The following is a 17,655-nucleotide window of genomic DNA, read 5'->3' on the forward strand; positions in this document are numbered from 1 at the left end:
CTTTATGACTACCTCCCAGAGTCAGCCAATGTCTCCCCATCTAACCCGCATTCTGGGGAGGACCCCACAACCCTTGCAGTTTGTGAGATTAACACGAATGGATGTTTCCAGAATCTGGGACAGATGGTTTGGGAGGATCTACGACCAATCGGGACAGAAGGAAAACCTCCCTAGCCCTTGTGTTCCCTGCCACGTGCCACGCTTCTGCTGTGATTCAACCTATGAAAAACCCCTTCTCCCACCGCGGAAGGAAGCAGGACTAATGGAGGGGACTCATCCCGGGGAGCACATTTCCCTGCTTCAGTCCCACCCTGCACCTGGCTCAGGAGCCTCCAGAAGACCCTACCGTCTCACCCTCAGGAATTTCCTAGAATTCTGCCTCTTCGAAAACTTCACAGGGAGGTGAAGGGGATTGTGGGAGGTGGCAGAATGGATTGGAGGACTTGGATTCATAGTCCAGGTCCACTTCAACCAGCCGTGTGGTCCAGGCAAGTGGCTTTACCTTCTCATGCCTCAGTCTTGTCATCTGTAAAATGGGAATAATGACCCCCTCCCCGCCAGGTTTCTCCGGAGAGTTCAATGAGACATGGTTATGGAAACACTTAGCACACTGCCTGCACACAGTAAATCCTTAGGGATGATCAGGAAATTCTTGTAATCTACCTGGGTAAGGGACCCCATCTTGTAGGCACAGTTGAGGTGTGAGGTGCTACAGTGATGGAGAAATCATGATGTGGGTTCCCTCTCTACCTTCTCCAATCAGTAAGCTTCGTCTCACCCCAGCCACACCAAACTCCTTCTGCTACTTTGCAAACCCCAAAGTTTGCCACAAGCCTGCGCCTTAGGATATGCTTCCATCGTACTTAGGATAAATTCCAGAGTCCCCACCATGGCCCACCAATCCAGCCTCACGTTATAACATTTCCTACCCCTCCTCACCACACACTCCCCTCCGTTGTCCTTCTTGCTGGTCATTGAACACACCAAGTCTTATCCTACCTCGGAATCTTTGTATAGATAGTCCTGTCCACCTGGGGTGTTCTTCCCCGTATCTTTGCATGGCTCCCTTCCTCCCTTCCTCCTGGACCTCAGGCAAACCTGGCCACCCTGTAGAGGTTCCTGGACTGTCCGAAAGTAGCACCACTTTGTGCCTGGTCAGGACCAGGTGCCCCAGCTCTATTTTTGGCACAGTACTTACCGCTCTCTGAAAGTATCTCGTTTTTACTCGCTTTCTTGTTTATAGTCTGTCTCTACTACCAGACCGTCAGCTCCAAGAAGGCAGGGATAGTGCCTGTCCTGTCACCTCATTCTATCAGCACCTGGGACAGCACCAGGAACAAAGATGGCGCTCAGTACCTACGGGTTGAATGAATGAGTGATTGGATGGACAAATGAATGAATGGCCAGCCCTCTGCCTGGAGTGTCTCCACAGGCTTGGCTCTACTCTTCCTCCAGATCTCAGCTTAGCTCACCTCCAGAAAATTGTCCCTGGCCCCACCTCCAGGCTTGATCGAAGGTTCCTCTTCTCTACTCCCTGTCATGGCCCTTATGTAAATGGTAATTGCCTGTGTTTATCGAGGTCCTTTGGTAGAATATGATTCCCTAGTGGCACAGTTGATCTATCCAACGACAATAACAACATCCCCCCATTTGTTATGAGAATGAAATCCCACTGCCACTATCACGAGTAATTATTACCATTTCTTGAGCACCTGCTTCATGCCAGTCACTGTCCCACTTGCTTTTCATATGTTATTTGCATGGAATGATATATGTAAAATGCTTATTACACCTCCTGGTTTATAATAATGGGTCACTTAATAGTTTCTGCTGTTAGTAGTAGAAATAATAGCTAAACATCTGTTGAATGGTCATTATTGGCTAGACCATGTTATAAGTGCTTCATTGCCTTATGTAATTATCACAACAACTCAAAAAGTTAGAGACTATTATCCTATTTTACAAATGGGAAAATTTAAAACTCAGGGAGAGGTCACTTACCCCAGGTTACACAGATAGTGAGTGGAAGAACTGAGGTTTGAAACAAGGTCCATTTAACTCCAAAGCTTGTGAGCCTTCTTCTCTACCACACTATCCCCGCTGCCTCTGGAAATCTTATGTATTTTATAAAATATAAAGAGAGAAGGAAGAGAAAATAAGAAAGAAGCCTGGACCCCAGAGCTCTCATCAGGCAGCTTTAGAATCAGGTGGTCTTAGTAAGAAAACACAAATTCAGACTGTCCTTGATTAACTTATTCCAAGTTCAGCAAGGAAATACAACATATTAGATTAACGCTAATAAAAACGAGACACTTCTTTGACCTGATGCTACACCCATTTGGCTTTTCTCTGAAGCTGGCAAGGGCTCTGCTTGATGCAGTGATGCAAGACTTAAGCTGTAAAGGATTCGGAGCCCATCACGGCGTAGTTGGTGAGGGTGGAGCTGCTCCCAGGCTGGGCTGGGGCTGGGCAGGAAGTCTGACTTCCTGGGTGGAGCTGGCACCTACAATGTGCCAGTCACCTTGCTAGGCTTGCGAAATCCTGTGCTCTGAGCAGCCAAATGAGGGTTCAGATCCCAGTTCTGCAGCTTGCTGGCTGTGCACCTTTGGGCAGGTCACTTCACCTCTCTGAGCCTCAGTTTCCTTTGGGAGATAAAAAGTACTTAACATCAGATGACTGATGTGATGATTATATAAGATAAATCAATAGCATGCTCTCTGAATGCCAGGCACTGTTCTAAACCCTTTGCATCTATTACTTCATGTAATCTTCGTAGCAACTCAGTTAAGTAGACACTGTTATTAACTCCCCCATACAGGGAAGAAACTAAGGCACAGAGAGGCTAAGTAACCTGCCCAAGGTTATCCAGCTGGAGGAGTGGGTAAACCAATATTTGAACCCAGGTGGTTTGAATCTTACACCTGAACCTTAAGCACTACATCATCTCCCTTCTCAGCACACAAGTACTCAGCACAGAGTGTGGCACACAGTAAGCAGTTAGTATGTGCTGGTTATTATTATTAATATTGTAATTCTGTAGGACAAAACAGAGATGATTTGACTTACCTTAGGTGACCCAGTTGTTGGGACCAGAGCCAGGAGCCAAATCCGGTTTGATTTCAAAGTCTGTGCTGTTTCTGTTCCCCCCAGATTACAGAAAGGGTGGGCTGGGTGTAAAGAAGGACACGGGGATATTTAGTCAGCATTTTTGGAAGGGGCAGCAGGGGACCCACTCCCCATCTCCTCCAGCTGAAGATACAATCTCTGCAGATTACAGAGGGTCTGCTCTGTGTCGGAGACTGTGTGCTCATACTCAGCCTCACATCAGGTAGGAAGTATTAAACTCTTTTCATACATTAAGAAACAGAGGCTCAGAGAGAGTAAATGACTTGCCCCGCATGTCACACAGCTGCTAAGAGGCAGAGCAGACTCCAACCCAATTCTGTCTGAATCCAAAGCTCTTATTCTTAACCACTGAGCTATAGAATCCCCAACTGCAATCATTCATTCATTCATTCCATATTTACTGCACGTCTGTATGCCCCACCCTGTGCTGGGAGGTGGAGACACGAGAATGATTCAAGCAGTGTTTTTTTTTTCCTCTGAGGAGTATTCACACCCTCCTGGGGGAAGACAGGCAAGTAAAAGATAAATTATGTTTTCAAAAATAACTTTTTTCTTGATTATCAAAGTAGAAAAATTAGAATACATAGCAAAAAAGAGATGAAAATAAAAATAGCCCAGAGTCCCACCATCCAGCAACAGTCCCAGTCAACACTGTTGGTGTATCACCTTTACCTTCCTGTCTTTTTCCTCTATGTGTGTATTTCTAAAGAATAGAATGGTGTATATATAGCATCATATCCTGCTTTCCCCTACGATAGCACTTTTTCATTTTATTAAAAATTCTTCCCCAATGGGGCTAAATTATTTCTAATTTGAAAAAATAATGGACAATACTTGGAAAATTGTTTCAGAAAAGTGTTAAGGTGGGGTAAGCCAGGGGACTCTGGGATCCCAAAGGAGGGATCCTGTTCGGTCATGGGGCTGTATCATGGCTGCCTTCCTGGGGGAGGTGATAGTTGAGCTGAGCCTGCAAGATCCATGGGCCTTGACCAAAGTGAAGGATGCATCCCTTCTACCCCAGGGAAGCCTAGATATGAGCAGGAAATTCCATTCTCTCTGCAAGGAAACCCAGACAGCACTGGAGTGATCCTCTTGAAGAACAACTTTCCAAGATGGCGGAGAATCCTCAGCAGGAATATACAGTTTCTCTTCTCCATGAAGAGATCAATCTTACAATCAATCTTAAAATTACCCTTGTATTAGAGTCTGAGGGCTGCTGTAGCAAAATACCATGAACTGGGTGTCTTGAACAATGGAAATGTATTACCTTGAAGTTCTGGAGGCCAGAAGTCCAAAATCAAGATGGGCTCTCAAAGGCTCTAAGAGGAAATCTATCCCAAGCCTTTCTCCCAGCTTCTAGCATCAGCAGGCGCCCTTGGCATTCCTTGCAGCTGTATAACGCCAGTCATTACCTCTGTTTTCCCATGGCCTTCTCCTTGTGTCTCTGGGTCTTCAGAGAGCCACTTTCTTACAGGGACACCATTCACATTGGATTGGGACCCACCTGCTCCAGTATCACCTCATAGGTAATTACATCACCAATGACCTTATTTCCAAATAAGGTCACATTCTGAGGTACTGGGCTTAGGACTTCAACCTATCTTTTTTTTTTTTTTTGATGAAGGGCACAATTCAACCCATAACTATTCCACTTTTCAGGCAGGAGCTTGAGTAATTCTACAAGGCTACTGCAGTGTCAGGATTAGAACCCCGATCTGGTGGACTCCAAAACTGTTCTTGTAGGACACTGTAGTGCTTCCCGTCTGTGAATCTACTCACAGACGGTAAATAAGAGGAATACAAATTAACATATGTGTAGCTATCTTTTTAACGAATTACTTTCCTTGAAGAGAGCAAAATTTCTTGAAAAGGAAGATTAATTGAAGCAAAAGAAAAGAAAAAGGAAAGGAAAGGGGAAGAAACACAGTCAGGAGAGCTCCTTTCCAGATGCCTGTGCTCTCCTGGGCTCACCCCTCACTGGTTTCTGTGCTTGAGATAAATAGGCAGACTGGGACAGGACTTGGCCATTTCAGCAATATTTAGATGGCTGCAGAGATAAACTGACAGATTATGTGAACTCGGCCATTGATTCACCCTCGAGTGACCTGTGATTTTTGTCCCTGTGTTACATATTCGATCTCCACCTCATCTCCGGGAGATTCTGCCACCACAGCAGAACTTGAGGTGGGCCTTTGGAAAATGGTGGAAGTGGGTTGGACAGTACCCTTGCTGATGAGCTCATTGCTAGCAGGGTGATAGAACTCCAGGGACAGGGTCACCGGTTACGTTGGCCACAGCCTGCACTGAAGGGTCAGTGGGGAAAGAGTCACCAGCACTTGCCCAGGACAAGGAGGAAACAGATTCAATATCCATTTCCTGACCCAAAGAGCTCAGCCCGTCCATCAGGTCACAGTATGTAACACGCCCATTCTTCTCCAGAGCATCAGTGAAGGTACCATGTATCTCTTTTTTCCTCCTGTTGACAGATGAGGAAATGGAAGGTCATCTGTTCACCCAACAAGTCTTTGAGCACCTGTTATGTAGGACATCTCAGTCTGATGCCTGGCCTGTGGGAGGGTTAGGGAAGGGGTGGTATAACATTTAAAAGTGCAGGCTTAGGGGCAGTTGGACCTATGGTCAAATCTCAACTCTTCTCCCAAAAGACCCTCCCTCTCCCATCATCCCTCCAGGAAGGCCTCTCTTGGAGGATGGAGAAGCCCTTCTCCTAAGCTGAGACTGAATGTGGTACATGGGAAAAAGCAGCCTAGACATGGTGTAGTCTAGACTCTCCAAGCTGGGTGGCCTTAAGCAACTTAGCTTGACAATCAGCATATTAGTCAGTGCACCTTTGGTGGCAAGGGACAAAAACCCATCTTCAATCAGCTTAAGCTAAAGAAGAAAATGTATTGTGTCTTGTCTCCAAACTACCAAAGGGGCTAGATTTTCAAATGAGTGATTTGTGCCCTTCTCTTCCTAACTCTCATCTCTGCTCACCTCTGACTTAGTTTGGTTCTTCTCCTGTACAGACTGACTTTGATGCCAGGGATTGTGGCTGTTGGTAGCTCTGGGCTTAGAGAATGCCAGTGTCATAACCCAAGGGAAACAGATTTCTTTCTCCCAGCTTTAATCTATAAAAATCCAAAGAATGGGTCATGTGCCCTTCCCTGTAGCCATCAATCACTGGCTGGTGGCAGATGCAACATGATTGGCTCTTTCAAGGTCAGTGTCTCCTCATGGTCGGGGCAGCTAAGATCTGTTAACAGAAAAATAGGAAGAGGGGGTGCTTTGAAGGTACAAACAGTACCATTACAGTCTACCCCTTAACCCCGCAGAGGACGTGTGTGTACATACACTCGCACTCCTATTAATTTGATTATAAAACTCTCATCTAACACAATCCACTATCCCATATATGGCCAAATGCACCTACCCTCACCCTAAGGTGAGACCACCCATGGTCATAGTACACCCAACTCCAAGCCTGGCATTTCTGGGTCACGAGTGTTACTCTCCATCAGAACTCAGTGTGGCCCCTTGTGATCCTGAAGTCTGTGGGCCAAATGGAAGTGAAGCCCCCCCCCCCCAAATGTAAAATGGACGGAGGACAGATCTGGGCTTAAATTTTAAGTGAGACACTTCCAAGCTGTGGTAACATAGGCAGACTACATAGTTTCGAATTCTACATAAAAACGAGTAACACGGAGTAACATGAGTGGTTACCAGTCAGAACATACACCATATGCCAAAAGAAAGGTTTGCATCTAAGACAGAGAGATGTAATAGTCATTAGGATCAGCCTCTTCATCTATAAAATGGGTTAATAAGAAGGGTGTGAGGACTGAATTTTTTTAAATAAGGCATGGCACTTAGTAAAGTAGATAGCACATAGTAGATACTCAATACATATTCTCTCCTCTCTCTCTCGCTCTCTCTCGCTCTCTCGCTCGCTCTCTCTCTCTCTCTCTCTCTCTCTCTCTCTCTCTCGCTCTCACACACACACACACACACACACACACACACACACACACAGTTTTTGATCTGATGACAGTGACCTCATGCTGACAAAGTAAAACAACCACTTCCCCCCTTCCCCTTTCCCTCCCTCTCCTTCCTCCTTTTTTTTCTCCTCCTGCCCATCCTTGGACGCTCTGTCCTCTAGTGACCTATTGAGCTGAAGTTGGTGTGAAGCTGTCACCACCATGGCCCATGGAAGTTCTCACTCCCAGCCCAGATGTAAGCAAGCATCCACGCCCCAGGGCCGTGGTTCCTTCTGTGACACAGGAGGGACATACATTGTTGAACAAGCAGTGACAAGATGTAGGCTTTTCCAGAGCTGTCACCATCTGATGCGCCCGCTCCAGGGAGGCAATGTTTCTTTTAAAGATGGACGGACTGTTCTTAGTTGACCAAATCACCTCTGTCTTATGAAAGAAATTCAAGGTGATCAGGGATGAGACGCATCTCCAGCGAGGCTAACAAATTCTGCACTTACCAGGGTGGTGTTGAGGGAAACAATTGCTCCATGATGAGCCTGTATCCTCTGCTAGACCCTGCTCTCCACCATGAGTGAGGGGGACAAGAAGCCCACAGTTTAAATAGACAGCAGCCCACCCATGAACGAGATCAAGTGGCATGTAATATTTCCCTCAGTCATTCGCTATGAGGGCCGTTTAATTCCAAGGGCTGGCTGGGTCCTCGGTCTAACCTTCAGTTATTTCCAAGTGCAAGGGTGGAAAGAGCACTGGTTTGGGGTCCCATAGATCTAGATTTAAGTCTTTGTTCTACCATCAATTAGTTTCAGGTCTCAGCTCACTTCACCTTTCTGGGCCTCTGTTCAATCATCTAAGAAAACAGTTTAAGCATGCCAAGGGTCATTGCACCTGGGTCATTGCAAAGATCCTCGGATTCAAAGAGAAACAAGCAGTAGTTCAGAACATGGGCTCTGCAGCCAGATTGCTTGGGTCCAAACCTAACTCCACAGGTATAAGCTGTGTTTCCTTGGGCAGGTGACTTAGCCTCTCTGGGCCTCAGTTTCCTCTTCTACATTGAGTGGGAATATTAATACTTACCTCATGGGGTCATTCTAAGGATTCACTGAGACAATATGTGTAAAGCAGTTAGCAAAGTGCATGTCCAAATTAATGATTATAAGAACATATGGGAAAAGACTTTATAAACTGTAAAGTACCATCTTTGTGTACTATTTACCAGGAAGTACAGGAACACGTGTACTACTTTAAGAAAACTAAGTGAATGGTTTGTACTTGCATAGTTGTTTTACATTATTTAAAATTTTCCTTTTGGATGAAAGCATTAACCTTGGCCCACAAGGTGGGCAAACTGTAAAGTACTTATACAGCACTGTGAATGGCTGGTTTTTTATTGCACTCACCTTAACTTTGTGCCTGTTATATTCAAGACACTGTGGTAGAGACGTTTATACAAATAAGTCCATGTTAACCTCATTGGGCTGATATTTTCATCCCCACAATGAAGAAAACTAGGCCTCAGGGAGGTAACTGGCCTAAATGCACTAGGTCAGCACGAGAATGTTACCAAAGTGATACGACAACCTAGATCTTGAGATATCCCAGGCCAGTGTTCCTTCCAAGGGAAAATAACACCTTAAGCCATCTTGCAGAAATGATAACAGGCTGTCAACTTATCAGGCTCTTCAGAGCTGTCCTAATACAGGTCTCATCTGCTTGGTGCTTAGGGAATGATGTTGGCTTGGGTTACTGGGTGCCCCGTTGTCACCAGTAGAGCCCAGGGGCATGACCTTAACCCTGGCCTTGGAAAGGTCCCTCCCTCCTCTCTGATGACCTCCAGGGCCCACAGCCTCACCCATGGGACACCACTGCCCTTATAGATCATGTTCTGCCAATGCACATGAGTTTCGGTCTCTCTTGTTTCTACTTTACTGTTCAGAGGAAGGAATTGGTACCAAAAGGTCAACAAGGCCACATAGCCAGAGGCACACTGGTTACTCCTGAAACCCTTTCAGCTTTGTCCCCCCTGCCAAATCTGACTTTTCTCATCTCCCCAAAGCTAAGTACATCGGCTGCTACCTGGATGACACCCAGAGCCGGGCCCTTCGAGGCGTGTCCTTTTTCGACTACAAAAAGATGACTGTCTTCCGTTGCCAGGACAACTGTGCAGAACGGTAGGGCCCCACCAGTGTCCCAGGCATTCAGATCCCTTCCTTCTCAGATTCCTACCTGTGGTGGTCTTTCTTTTTCCATGGGAGGGCATGATGGAGGATGAACATGTGGACAAGGAAAGGGTGATGTGTGTGTGTGTGTGTGTGTGTGTGTGTGTGTGTGTGTGTGCGCGTGTGTGTGCATATGCATACGTGCATGCAACTGAGCAGGGAGTTGGTCTGTGGGAATTTGTGAGACTGCCTAGGAGTGAGTTTGCAGTGTACGGTATGCAGGGTCATATGTTTGTAAGCTTAATGCCAGTACCTAACTGTCTTTAAATAACAGTAGCAGTGAGTGCAGGAGTCTCTGTGGATATGTTTGCAAGGGTCCCGAATTGTGGGGAAAGCACAAGTGGGTGTTTACACGCAGGCAAGTGTGAGTCTGTGAGCGTGAGGCTTGTGTGGTGCCCGTGGGAAGGGTGAGGTGGGAGCCCGGGATCAGGGCTATTTAATGGTTTACCAGCCAAGAAACTGTTTCTCTACCAGAGAGAAACACTCACCTGTCCAGACAGTGTTTTCCAATCTAAGAATAAAATGATGTTCTTGATTAGAACATGCGCTGCGGGGAGGGCGCTCACTTTCCAAGAGTGGATGAGGCCCCAGAGGACTGGCGAGTTGGGACCCTCAGTCCAGGCCTGGGAACCAGCACTGCTGCCCTAGAGGCACTGTGGATTGAGCTGACCTTCTCCTCCCCTGTGCCCTGGGTCCCCTGATGTGTGATGGCTTGTGAGAGGCCTCTAACATGCTCATCTTCAGGCTCTAGCCTGATCACAAGCTCTGAAGGAGCTCCACTGCATGGCTGGAGTGGAAATGGGCAAGTGGGTGGCCAAGGGACTCTTCCCTCAGTTCCTGACTAGAACACACTGTCCCCTTTATAATCAGCTTCCATAACAGTTCACCATTGAAATCCTGAGCCCAGGACCATCTCCAGCTTGGGAAAGACTCCAAGCTCTTGAGGATGTTGATTCTTTAATTTATTTATTGAACGGTGGGGAGACAGAAGTGAATTTCAGAGTCCATGCCCTCAGAGAGGTCTTGTGGGAGTTGAAGAGTTAATATTTGCAAAGCAAATATTTGAGTGCCTGGAAGAGAGGAAGTGTAAGCTATTGGCATTCTGTGGCCCAAACCCCGTTCTTGCTTCTGCCTCCCCAACTAGCTGGGGAGCCCCTTGGGGGCAGGGCTGCAGCTGGCTCATCTCTGCATCCACCTAGAAACCCATGTGGGCAGCGCTGAACCAGAGTGAATTACGCGAGTTGATCTGACTCGTCTTCTGAAGCTCCACCTTGGCTGTCACCTCCTCTGAGAAGTCTCTCCTGACACCCCAGGCAGGTTGGGGGCCTCTTCTGCATTTCCACAATCTGAGACTTACCCCATCTCAACCCTCATCTCACTATGCCGGCGTTTTCTGGTTAAGCGCTTGTCACTCCATCTAGGCTGTGACGCACACGTCAGCATCACCTGAATCTCTCAAGATTGCCGGGCCCCACCCGCAGCTTTTGATTTGGTGGGTTTGAGGTAGGGCCCAAGAATCTGCATTTTTAACAAGTTCCCAGGTGACACTGGATGCTGTTGGTCCTGGAACTATGGATGGAGCACCACTGCTCTGATTTTCACACCCAGCTGGGAAATTTTAGAAACTCCTGCTGTCCACTGTTCCTTCTATCAGTGGGTCCATTTATATGAGACGGGCCCCAAGGGCACCTGAGAACCAAGGCTTGAGAGAGACAGCGACAGACAGGTGGAAGAAGGAGGCTGGCCCAGCTCCAAGATGCCCAGATAGTTTAAGCTGCTCTTCCTGCGTCTGCCCAGGTGACCGTGTGATCACACGCTACCCGAGTAGTAGGGGTGTTTGGAGACATGAGTCTGGGTGGGTCTGTCCCTCCAGCCAGCCCCCGGAAGTCCCGAGTGATGGCGTGAGCTGACACCTCCCATAGGTCCAGCCTTGCATGACCAGTATTTTGCAGGCTGCTCCCCCAAGGAGCTTTCACGATTCTGGAAAGTGCCTCAGAGGCCACAGTGGGCAAGAGGACTGAGCAGGGGTCGTCCTACTCCCCTCTCCCCCACCACTTCATACCTACCCTGTGAGGCAGAGCAAGCACTTCCCTTTTCATCTGTTTACAGAACAGGTCCTCACTAAAAGTCCTTTTTAGGAAATGATTCCAGAGCTATGAAAAAAAATTGACAATCTTGCATTGCCTGGATATTTTTTTTGTTGTTTTAAGGAAAGGAATTTTTTACTTGGCTGGATACGTGACCTTGGTTTTGCCACCTTCCAAAGACATACGAGAGTCCCTGCCCCCTCCCCTGGGTCCAGCTCCTCTCAGGGGACATAGAGGCATCATTCCTGGGGGATGTTTCCTGGAATAAAGAGGCTGGACTTTGCAGATATGATTGGCTTGTGGCTCTAGACAGGGAAGAGCAAGAGAGTGGGTGGGGCAGAGGGACCACAGGACCAGAGGGGTGTGTGTGTCAAGTGTCCTGTGTGTTGAAGGTATATGTAGATGGGTGTGAATATGACGTTGTGTGTCTATGTGGGTAAGTGTATGGGGGTGTGAGACATGAGGCAGGGATGGAAGCAGGTGGTTCCTGGGGTCTTGTCCCCTTCCAGAGTCTCCCTGTCCCCCAGGGACCTCTTTGTATTCCTTCTTGGCTTCCTGCCCATCCCACCTCCAAGACTTTCTAACCCCTTAGCCTCCCTGAACCTCTCAGGGTCTCCTTATTCTCAGTCCCGATCCCCCTGTCCCTTGGAGTATCCCTGTACCTCAGATCTCCTTGGGTCTCCCTGACGCCCAAAGTCTTCCTTGTTTCCCCTCTTCCAGGGAGATAGGGAGACCCCCACCCCAGTCTCCTTACTCCTCTGGGATCTCCCTGTCTCCTGGAAGCCTCTGTCTCCTGTCCCGTGAGGTCTCCCCTGTCCCCCTTCCATCGTCTGTCTCTCCATTTCCCCTGGGACCTCCTGGTCCCCAGAGCCCTCCCGTCCCCCAGGCCTCCTCACTAGGTGAGTCACCCTGTCCCTGGGGTCTCCATGGTGGCAGTTACCCTGGCCTGACAGCAGCCTCCCCCAGGGGTTACCTGTATGCTGGGCTGGAGTTCGGCGCCGAGTGCTACTGTGGCCACAAGATCCAGGCGACAAACGTGAGCGAGGCGGAGTGTGACATGGACTGCAAGGGCGAGCGGGGCAGCGTGTGCGGTGGCGCCAACCGCCTCTCCGTCTACCGGCTGCAGCTGGCCCAGGAGTCAGCCCGCAGGTGTACGTGAGTCGGCCCCTCCCCTCTCTGCCCTGGCCCACCTGAGCGCCCACCTGTACCTTCCACGGCTCCCCCCGCTCCTGAGCCCTCGGCTGCCCTCCAAGGCTGCCACCATCCTGCCCCAGCCTCACCTCCAGCCACGCCCCTCTTCCTCCTTAACAAACAGCTAGAGCCTGAGCTGGCCTGTCCTTCCTCATTTTCTGAAAGCAGATTGTGTCTAACGATGGTGACAATGACGACAGCAAACACTTCATCGTTTTCCAAGTGCCTTCTACGGGAGAGCACATCTAATCCCCACGATGACCCTTGAAATCGCACTGTTATTCACCCACTCCCGTTTTACAGATGAAGAGACTGAGGCTCAATGTCACACAAACAGCAGAGGATTGAAACCAACTCCAGAGCTTATGTCTTTAATGCTCCTGTAGAGAGAACGTATCCCTCGCCTGCCAGTGCTTCAGTCTTGTTGGAAAAACTCTCCAGTTTCCAAACTGAGGGAGGGAAGGGGATGAATAGCCGAGGACAAGAGCCACCCCTTCTTCTGTGGATATTGTCCCGTTGTTCCCTCTCTGGGTGTTTAATAGCAGTTAAGGTCTATTTATCAAGCATCTGCCGTGTGCCAGGCACGTGCTGAGCCCACTGCAAGCCTGATTTTGTTTCCCTTCCCTACAGACTTTTCAGGCAGTTACCGTGGTTAATTGTCTCCATTTTACGGTGAGGAAACCGAGGCTTGATGAATTTAAGTAAGCCTGCCCAAGGTCACACAGTCTTGTGACCTCAAAGGTGACCTTCAGACCTATACGAAGAGCTAATGGCCTTGACGAAAGACAGAGGGCTGAGGTTTGTCCTGGTTACTCTTCTGATGCAGTCCTGAGGTAGGAATAGGAATCCAGAACTAAGAATCCCAAATTTGAATGCTCCAATGAACCCTAGGGAGATCTTGTTAAAATGCAGATTCTGATTCAGCCGGTGAGACTCTGCATTTCTAAGGAGTTCCCAGGTGATGCTAGGTTGCTGGTCCATGGACCACACTTTGAATAATAAGGCCTTAGACCTCCATGGAGCTGACAAGTTCCGCCCAGAATATCAGCCTGCCCACCCAGGTGGATTTGGCAGAACCTTAATGCCTGTCTGCATGCAGAGAAAGGCCTTTTCCGTATGAATGTCATTGTTTATAAGAATTCCTTGCTGGTGTGCTTGACACTGTGTTCTGTTTTCCAAACCCCGTGTTTCTGAAGCCCTGTTCAAGCTTTGCTTTACAACGGGGTCCCGCGTGCCGCCAGTTTACAAAGTGGCTGATTTCTAGAAACAGAGGCACCCTCTGCCCCCCCATCGTTGCCTCAGTTCCTCCAGCTCTGCAGGTCTGGCTGGCAGAGGGCGGGGAGGGTGTGTGAAATCCAGGCTGGATGGTGTCCATACAGCAAGTCTCTGGTTTGGCCATTAGTGTAATGAGGTTTTAATTTGATAGCAGATTTATCATCCCCAATACTGATTTCTTTATGCCAATGTTTACATTATTTTGATGGTGACGTTGACCATATGAAGAGATGGCCTTAAAGTTGTGTGTATTTAGAGGGAAAGCTGATGCCACTAGAACATTCTAGTGGATGATGCTGAGCTAGATAACAAGAATTGGGCTGCGTATGTCATCAGCCACTATCAGCTAGACCTCCTTTTGGTTAATGTTCAGATTGGCTGGGTAATACGAACATTCTCCTGTCTTTCTCTCTCTCTCTGTCTCTGTCTCTGTCTCTGTCTCTGTCTCTCTCTCTCTCTCTCTCTCTCTCTCTCACACACACACACACACACACACACACACACACACACACACACACACTATTGAGATCACCTGGTATAATAACACTCTCATGGACCAACAAAGATTTTCAGTCATCAGGTGAAATATATAAACCTTGACACACCGAGACCACTAGATCCCGCTACAATTGGGTGTGTTTTGCCCTGGTAGCAGTGGGAGGGCTGTCTGGGTGGTGGCTGGTAAGAAACCCCTGAGGCTGATGGGAATGCTGCTGTGCCCCTCAGCTTGCCCGCCTCTGCAGTGGTGTTTTGTTCCATCTGAGAAAGGAATCTTTGTATTTATGTCGAAGACGGGGAACCCATTCATTTCTACTGAGAGGGGAGTCCTGGATTCTGTAAGTCCACCCCAGCTGTTCTGAATCGTCGCTGTACAAGGCTGGAAGCTTGGGCACCTTCAGCTGGAAACTCCAGAAGGAAAGCTAAGCCTTGCTAATCTCAAGGCTACTGTGGCTGAGATGAGAATGGAAGTGGCTTGGATAAAGAGACAGATGGTTTGTCAAATTGGGACTCCTGGTGGGCTCCCAGTTGGCAACATGGTATTTGGAGAGAGCATGGGAACTGTTCATTAAACACTTGATGCTCCCATGTGTATTAGGCATGGAGAGGACAATGGGGAATACAGCACAGTCCCTGCCGTCAAGGAGACAACCGTCTAGTGGAGAGACAGACCCAAGACGAGTGGGATCTGTTCAAGCATGGCGGGTATATATAGGAGCCACGGGAGCAACATTTGAGCTGAATCTCATTCTGAGATTTCCAGGTGAAAGGGAGAGTCGTGTATTCAGCCATGAACAAAAGGATCCTCAAAGGTGATGTTTTGAATGACCTGTTGGAAGCACCTTCCTCACTGATGCTTCATTTTACGGCTTTAGAAACTGAGGCCCAGACAGCACAAGTGGCTAAATTGAACAGCCCTGCGGGAGGCTCCACAGAACAGGGCTGACTGATTAAGGCCTTGAAAGAGGCATAGGATTTTGCCTGGTATAAAAGAGGAGGATAGGGCTTCCCTGGTGGCGCAGTGGTTGAGAGTCCGCCTGCCGATGCAGGGGACACGGGTTCGTGCCCCGGTCCGGGAAGATCCCACATGCCGCGGAGCAGCTGGGCCCGTGAGCCATGGCCGCTGAGCCTGCGCGTCCAGAGCCTGTGCTCCGCAATGGGAGAGGCCACAACAGTGAGAGGCCCGCGTACAGAAAAAAAAAAAAAAAAAAAAAAAAAAAAGAGGAGGATATCCAGACTCAAGGAATTGCCAGAGGGTGGGGGAGAAATCTAGGCAGAGGGAATAGAGTGTGCAAAAGCTGAGAGGTAATTTCTAGACATGATGGACAGGCATGATCTTTCCAAGGCCACAGCGCTTCTTAGGGACTGAGCATAGGCTGGAACCCAGGTCTCTGACTCCTAGTTTGAGTGCTAACTCTAGATAGTGCTGTAGACACCTTGACCTCTTGTATTGGATTTTGGACCCCATTGCCTCTCTTTTGGGAGTGTTCCTTGGATTTAACTTACCTCCTTTCTTCCTTGACCCCTGACCTCTCCTTCTGCCCTGCGTCCTGACTCTACACCATACAGAATATCCAGTGCCTTTGTTCTGACTCAGTGGCTTCCCATTCCTGAGATCTGACTTATACACAAATAAGTCAGAAAGGGAGGCCTTCCACTGGCACACGACACTAACATGTATTACATTAGGGAGGGCAATGAGCAAACACTGCAGGAAACAGGTATGGTGGAAACCAGATTCCATTTGTAGAGTCATTAGTTTGTATTAACACCGTGTCCTAATTGTGTTTCCCTGAGCAGTGGCACAGAACTCTTCATGATTGTGAAGATCCAAAGGAGGCTTATTATCGCCCAAGCACCACTCTGGTGGGGTGTCCACCTTGCGTGGGGTGCCAGCCTGCGTGTTTCCGAGGTGACGGAATGCTCCGACAGTAGTGAGAGCATTAGAAGGTTGGCAGAGCAAATGTCTGCAGGCATCCTGCTCTTCTTTCTTGCCACAGACACTCGGGCACACGGACTCTTTGCCCTTGTTAGAAAAGAACTGAGAAATGGACTTCCTTCTTGGTTGGCTTACATTTTTTCACAGCAGTTTGCTAAATGTGTCAGCAAGTGTAGCTTCTCCTCCCAGGGGCAGAGACCTGCTGGTGATTCGAGAGTATTATGGCTTTATAGGGTGTTGCAAGAGATTTCATTTGCCTGAAAGATTCTTGCAAGATTCGCATTGCAAGGTTCATTAGAATTACATAAAATATACAATATGTATGTGGGTCCCGTGGGTGGCTGTCCGTGGTGCTGACAATCCTTTAGTGCTGCCTAAAACCCCCATGACTGCAGACCAGCCTCTCCCAGGACCCGGCACTCTTCCCTCTTGTTTTTTCTCTTCTGTCTTGGTGAAAGTATTATGAAGCTCATGTTATCACCGAAACAGTAGATCTTGACTCGTGGGTCACTCTGTACCTGGTGACTCTTGTGTACTGTTGCTAGTTCTGGCGATTTTTTATCTTTGAAGGTTACAAGGGAAACGTTGTGCAATGCTTGTAGTTTTTGTTCACTGATACTCCGTTTTAACCAGTTCTGCTGAGAGGAGCCTCAGATGGCCATGGAAAGTCATATTGGATGGATGGGCTATGTCTAGCTCCTTCTTTGCCGGGCCTGGAGGCCTCTCCTTTCCCTTGATATATGCCTGGGACCCCTGAATTTTATAATTCATATGGGTCTTCATGTGTTCTGCTGTGTAGGGCCAAGGAGATGTTAGCTAGAAAATTTTTTCTCCTTCTGCATCATGATGGGGGAGAATTGTCTTGCTCTTCTCCGTGAACCATAATCCAGGAAGGCTATGGGAGCAATGATTGTAGATTTTGGAATCAGGCAGATTCCAGATTCTATCCCAACTCCTTCACTTACTTGCTGTGTTGATTTTGGTCAAGCCACTCACTCTGTCTGAGCCTCAAATGCCTCATCTGTAAAATGGGGACAATTCCAACCTTGAAAGATTGCTCTGACCACCGAGTGAGATAAAATTGAGAAAGCACATAGCACAGTGCCTGTTATGAAGTAGTGGTGATGCACCCTCCTTCCTGAAATGAAAATTCCTCAACTCACTCCGAGTAGCACCCAACTCAAGCTATTTGAATTTCCAACAGCTCACAGGAGCTGCTGGTGATGCCTAAAAATAGCTGGTTTGAATTCTCCTCGGACAGTTAGGCTCTTTGTGTAATTCAGTCTCTCTCTGATTATAGGTAGCCATTAACAGCTCCCAGCTCACTG

At 48.1% G+C, this 17,655-nt stretch overlaps 1 protein-coding gene across 5 annotated transcripts in view; it reads left to right on the forward strand.

The window, feature by feature from the left end:
• Positions 1-17,655, forward strand: part of WSCD2 (WSC domain containing 2) — a 107,862-nt gene that overhangs the window by 59,446 nt on the left and 30,761 nt on the right. For 4 of the 5 annotated variants that reach the window (XM_067700438.1, XM_067700435.1, XM_067700437.1 and 1 more), the window contains exons 3-4: positions 9,175-9,289; positions 12,391-12,575. The exons of the other annotated variant lie outside the window; for it this stretch is intronic. In XM_067700438.1, coding sequence (XP_067556539.1) covers positions 9,175-9,289; positions 12,391-12,575 — 300 coding nt within the window. The remainder of the gene's footprint in view (positions 1-9,174; positions 9,290-12,390; positions 12,576-17,655) is intronic. 5 annotated transcript variants of the gene reach the window in all.

The sequence above is a fragment of the Pseudorca crassidens genome, chromosome 12 (assembly GCF_039906515.1).
Source record: "Pseudorca crassidens isolate mPseCra1 chromosome 12, mPseCra1.hap1, whole genome shotgun sequence".
NCBI classification, from domain to species: Eukaryota; Metazoa; Chordata; class Mammalia; order Artiodactyla; family Delphinidae; genus Pseudorca; species Pseudorca crassidens.